We start from the raw sequence: 6,038 nt of genomic DNA, 5'->3' as shown, positions 1-6,038 counted from the left end.
AATGCTGTGGTAACCATGCTGGTTAAGTGTGCCTTGAATTTGAAAATAAATAACTGACAGTGTCACCAGCAAAGCACCCCCACACCATCACACCTCCTCCTCCATGCTTCACGGTGGGAACCACACATGCGGATATCATCCGTTCATCTACTCTGCGTTTCACAAAGACATGGCGGCCAAAAATCTCAAATTTGGACTCATCAGACCAAAGGACAGATTTCCACCGGTCTAATGTCCATTGCTCGTGTTTCTTGGCCCAAGCAACTCTCTTCTTATTATTGGTGTCCTTTAGTAGTGGTTTCTTTGCAGCAATTCAACCATGAAGCCCTGATTCACACAGTCTCCTCTGAACAGTTAATGTTGAGATGTGTCTGTTACTTGAACTCTGAAGCATTTATTTGGGTTGCAATTTCTGATGCTGGTAACTCCTAATGAACTTATCCTCTGCAGCAGAGGTAACTCTGGGTTTTCCTTTCCTGTGGCGGTCCTCATGAGAGCCAGTTTCATCATAGCGCTTGATGGTTTTTGCGACTGCATTTGAAGAAACGTTGAAAGTTCTTGACATTTCTGTATGGACTGACCTTCATGTCTTAAAAGAAAGGATGGACTGTCATTTCTCTTTGCTTATTTGAGCTGTTCTTGCCATAATATGGACTTGGTCTTTTACCAAATAGGGCTATCTTCTGTATACCACCCCTACCTTGTCACAACACAACTGATTGGCTCAAACGCATTAAGGAAAGAAATTCCACAAATTAACTTTTAACAAGGCACACCTCTTAATTGAAATTAATTCCAGGTGACTACCTCATGAAGCTGGTTGAGAGAAGAGTGTGCAAAGCTGTCATCAAGGCAAAGGGTGACTACTTCAAAGAATTTTAAATATAAAATATATTTTGAATTGTTCAACACTTTTTTGGTTACTACATGATTCCATATGTGTTATTTTGTAGTTTTGATGTCTTCAACATTATTCTACAATGTAGAACATAGTAAAAATTAAGAGAAACCCTGGAATGAGTAGGTGTGTACAAAATGTTTACTGGCACTGTATATACACATGTACATATATAAACACATTCATCCACTTAACTTACTCTTTTGTACACATATTTTAGTGTTGATTTTCAAGTTGAGATAACTCTTGATCATTGGAAGTATGTTTCAGTGACAATGACATATTATCTTACTCTTGCCCCAGACTGCAGTTAACACATAGAACATAATGTGAAAAATACTACTTTGTATATTTCCACAATAAAAGCTCAAAAACGAATCAGAAGACATCACTCAATCATGTGGCCATGTGGATTGGCAGTGAGAAAGTGACATCATACATGTATGACAATGAACAAGTCAGGATGCAGAGGGTTGGTGGGGGAAGGTGAGTAGAAGTGCACATATGGAATATGAAGTCCAAAGGACTGTTAGATGTGAACATTGTACAGTAAATTATTGTAGAGTATTGTATTGATATATAAGTCCAATACAGATTAGATGTGTAAAGATCCACAGAAGGTAACGAGCAGAGGGTGAGTGGCAGTATGGAGAATGAGAGAAAGTATTTGTTACAGCACGCTCTCCACACCAGTATTTTGACAATCAAAGCAGACAGAGATGCTGTGGCATACACTGTCCACTAGAGGGAGCCAGTCCAGTTGACTTGATGATGATGCTTGTGATTCACTGCTCCTGCCTGGGGTTCTTTCCTCCCCCTCAGCCCTGACACTTCTTCAGCGATGCGTATAGCATGGGGCTTTCAAGACAGTGCCTGCTTTGTATTAGACACTTTATGATTGAACAAAGCATCCCCATATAATGCCAATAAATCCATTAAACTTAAACAATAGTATTCGATTCGGGATCGATCCTTTGGTAATAAATAATTAGGCTTAGAGTGCAAAGAATATAATTGGATACTGAAACCCTGACCGTTATAGGTAGGAAAGGGCATGACTGCATGATAAAAGGAGGGAGTGTGCGACATGCTCTATAAAAAATTGTCTGTAGCCCAGTCTCCAGTCTATTTTAGACAGTAGTCAGTTTCATTTGACAACAGACTCTTCTATATCAGCATCATCAGGATTAGTTAGTTGTGTGTTACATCCAGGCCTCAGTGTCCAAGCCACTCTCTGACTCCACAGAGTAGGAGCGGTCCCTGTTGCCCATGGCAGGGGAGCGTGACTGGGGGTGGATCAGGTCGGCAAAGGCCTGGTGCATGGCCTTTCGTGAGGGTGAATGGTCGTTGGAATGGGAGCTCTGAGGGGACTGTGGCGGGGTAGGGGTCTGGAGGGGAGTATGGTTGCCCCTGGCCTGAAGGTCTCTGTAGCTGACTGGGGTGGGGATACGTGACGGGCTGTTCCCTGGCCGGTTGTCTGTACGGGGTCTGATCCTGGGCCTCAGCTTGAGCTTGTAGATGGAGGGCACCCTGTCAGCCTTTTTCCCTGCCCTCTTAGGCCGGAAGACTACACCCCCATCAACTGCATCCCCATTGGCCAGGGGAGGAGGTGGGGGAGAGTACTCTGAGCGTGATTCACTCAGGCTGAAGCACATGGAGGAGCTCTCACTGGAGGAGTCTTCCTGGAAGGAGCAGTCCTCCGAGGGGGGCAGGGGGATGGGCGAGGGACAAGACTCTGGGGGAGGGAGGTCATCGTTGGGGTCTCCACCCTCCAGGTCGTAGGGGAAGCTTGGTTGGTGATCCTCCAGAGGGACGTCTCCCTCAGGCCCTGAGCCCCAGCTCAGCTGACCCTGCTGGCTCTCCATCAGCACCTCTACTAGAGCACCACTGACATGGCCCCCCCCATTCATGCTCCTGCGGTGGAAAGGAAGTTGTGAGGGGGCATGGCTGAGAGATATGCCCAGCTCCGAGTCTCTCCGGCCGGGCAAGGAGGACAGGAGCTCCCCTTCGTCTATGGAACTGGAGATGGCAGGGAGCTTCCTGAGACCTCCACCTCGCCCGCCCCAGCGCTCTGGTTCTGCATGCCCACCGTTGGATAGTCCGCCAGGGCTATGGCCATGCAGTGGGGCCAGGGTATCCTCCAGGCCTCCAGAGGAACGTGGGTTAGTTCTTTTAGACTCCCGGAGGTCAGGCAGAACTCCTACCTTACCCCCCACGTTGAGTGAGGAGTTGGAGGAGTTGGAGGAGGAGTAGGCAGAGTCAGTGACGTTAGGGTCAGCAGAGGCAGGCGTGGGCAGGGTTTGGGGCCCAACCCCCTGCTGTGGGTGTGAGGAGGCAGGAAGCTGAAGGGCCCCCCCCCTTGTGGGTCTACTAGGCCCCCCTCTGCGCTGCCCTGTGTTAGCTAGGAACTCAGCCTCGAAGCTGCGGTACAGGTCCTGCTCTTTCTGGGGGTCCAGGTTGGGCAGGATCTGGAAGTTATAGCCTAGCCCCTCCTCCTCAGGTTCCTGTCGCTCAGAGCTGGCCCACCCCCTGTGGCCATGCCCATTGGAGCGAGGGCCGTGGGAGGTTCGAGGGGAGCGGGGTCCATGCCCATGGTGGTGAGGGGAGCGGGGGGAGGAGGAGTGAGGAGAGCGCCGGCCTGCCTGGGTGACTGTTGGCAGCAGTCTACTCCTCCCCACCGAGGGGGAGCGTGGAGCGGGGGGCCGGGGAGCCACTATAGTCTTCTTACTGAGGCTGCTGCTCTGAAGCCCTTTGATAGGTGAATTAGAGCAGGAGGACGATTGTCTCCTGGAGAAACCTCCATTGATTCTGGGGGAGGCGGGGGGCAGTTGTTTGGTCCTGAGCTCCTCTCGTCTGTCAGAGGATGGGGGCTGCGAGGCCCCGTGACGGGGAGAGGGTCCAGGGCTGGCATCGCTGGTCCGACTCCGGCTGGGCATCTTCCCCTGGCTGTGGGAGCGCAGGGCCTGGAGCCTGCGGGGACTTTCGGGCCCGAGAGAGCGGCCCCTCTCCCCATGACTGCTCCTGAGCCCGTCAGAGGGGCCCTGTGGGGGGCTGGGTTTGAGGATGGAGGCGGGGGCAAGGCGATCCCGGGAGTGGCTGCGTGTGCGGGGCATTGGGGGGCACAGGGATGGGCCCTGTCCGCCTTCTCCAGGCCTCTCGATTATATGCTTCCCCTCCTTCCTGTTAACCAGCAGCACCACCTCCTCTCCGGAGCGACGGGTGCCCCCCAGAGAGAAGCGGCCTCCCCCTGCCCCTCCTCCTCCTCCCTTAGAGGAGGCTGTAGAGGAGTCGCTGTCCCCTGATAGACGGCGGGTCACTGGCAACAATGACGAGTCCTTAGACCTGCAGAACACAGAGGAAGACAGACAAGGAGTTAATTATAGTTGCAGTATCTTTTATTTATTTCTGGCCTGAAATTGTATCATACGAATAAAATAAATAAAAATAAATAATATTTTTTTACATTCATACTAGTTTGAGAAAAACAACTTGCTCAGAGCCCATTCTCCAACCCAGCACACCATAGTGCCTATGCCTCACCCCACTCCTCTGGCCCACAAAGGTTTATAGTAAACACTATCCACCTCCAGTTCATGATGGGATCTGTGACCTCCAGTGATCATGAGGAACCTCCCTGCAGGCTTCTGCTGCTGCCTACCCTGACGGACACACGTAGGGCCGGGTGCTTCTCAGAACATTGGGCTGGATCAGGGATTACAGGGAAGATGAGAGCAAGTGGGGGCAGGATTATAGGCCCTGTGGATTTACTGACCCCACACACAGCCGCAGAGAGCGCTGCCTGCCCTTCTTTCCCAGAGCTCACCACACCACTCCACTGACACGCACCGGTGGGGCCCCTCGGGACAACGTACTATCCAAGACAGGAAACAACTAATGACTTACAGCAAGATAGAGCATAATCAGTAGAGCTCTGTATCAGTGGCCAAAACAACAACCTGACAGACATGTCTTTCAGAATCATGTGCTCTCTGGCAATATCCTGGAAGAAGAATTAACTATATCCGCTTTCTTTGCTGACATTCTTTATGTAACCACTTCTATAATGCTCTGAGTAACCAGAACAAACAACCAAGAAAATATTATTCTACACTATATAAACAGGGCAAAATAAATGAGTGACAAGGTTGAAATGTTAATCAAATATTGCCTTTTAAAATAATGACGTAGGCAAACCAATATTGACTCAGATTGACTGCATTCTGACGGCTTGGCATAACGAAGCACATGGTGTTTTCCTTCACAGGTTAGCCCAACTGTGACCTACTTCCTAGGGGGAGCAGCAGGGCCTAGGGGTGCAACAGTTGTCAGTCAGATTAACCCTTATCTAGTCTGATGCATTTGGAGGTGCCGACCTTGAAGGGGTTAACCTGTCCCGAGGCCTGTTGCCGTGACGCCGGGCCTGAGCCATCACTCACTCCGGATACTGAGCCACTCATTGGCCGGGAGCCAAAGTAAACGAGCCCACAGCCCTTAATTGTGTTGAACAATGGCGACTCTGACGTATGAGGGAGGTATGTGAGACCAACTCAACGGGACCTTATGTGGAGAGCTGAGGGAATGCATTCTCTTTACTATCCAGAAAATAGTTTTGTAGCCAATGAAAACCAGTACTCTGACTGTCATGCCACTTCAGTGAGAGACAGAAGAAAAAAGGAGAGACATGTGTTTCCTCTAGTATAGTCAACATGTAGCCTAATTCAATCCATCAGCTCCGGGCCTTGGAGAGAAAACAGAAACATCACCAACAGCAACACTTGGATGTTGAATCCCATCTGAATTCAGACAGTCATTAGTGTAATTAACAGAACCAAAGGAGAGGAAGGAGGAGAGGGGGGAGAGGGGGGAGGGGAAGGGAGAGTGAGGGGGAGGGAAGGAGGACAGGGGAAGGGAGGGAGTGAGGCGACAGCAGCAATCAAGGTGTGTGTCCAGTCTAGCCACCAGGAGGCAGAGTGGAACGGCCGGGACAGCAGGACAGTGTCAGCGCAAGGTCTCATTGGAATGTCACCTGAGATTAGGAAAATCTCACTCTGCCTTGTATAATCTGTCGCTTCCCAGTTTTGTGCGCTGTGCTGTGCGTGTGTGTTTTTGTGTTTGTGTTTTTGTGTGTGTGTGTGTGTGT

The 6,038-nt window shown here is 50.3% G+C and overlaps 1 protein-coding gene across 3 annotated transcripts in view; it reads right to left on the bottom strand.

Moving 5' to 3' along the window:
- Window positions 1-1,017: 1,017 nt before the first annotated feature.
- LOC109895949 (GAS2-like protein 2A) overlaps window positions 1,018-6,038 on the bottom strand; it is a 54,427-nt gene continuing 49,406 nt past the window's right edge. For all 3 annotated transcript variants that reach the window (XM_020490074.2, XM_031829995.1, XM_031829996.1), the window contains one exon: window positions 1,018-4,240. In XM_020490074.2, coding sequence (XP_020345663.1) covers window positions 2,101-4,240 — 2,140 coding nt within the window. In that variant the 3' untranslated portion in view covers window positions 1,018-2,100. The remainder of the gene's footprint in view (window positions 4,241-6,038) is intronic.

Source organism: Oncorhynchus kisutch, linkage group LG8, assembly GCF_002021735.2.
Source record: "Oncorhynchus kisutch isolate 150728-3 linkage group LG8, Okis_V2, whole genome shotgun sequence".
Lineage (NCBI taxonomy): Eukaryota > Metazoa > Chordata > Actinopteri > Salmoniformes > Salmonidae > Oncorhynchus > Oncorhynchus kisutch.
This window is presented reverse-complemented; position numbering and strand designations above follow the sequence as displayed.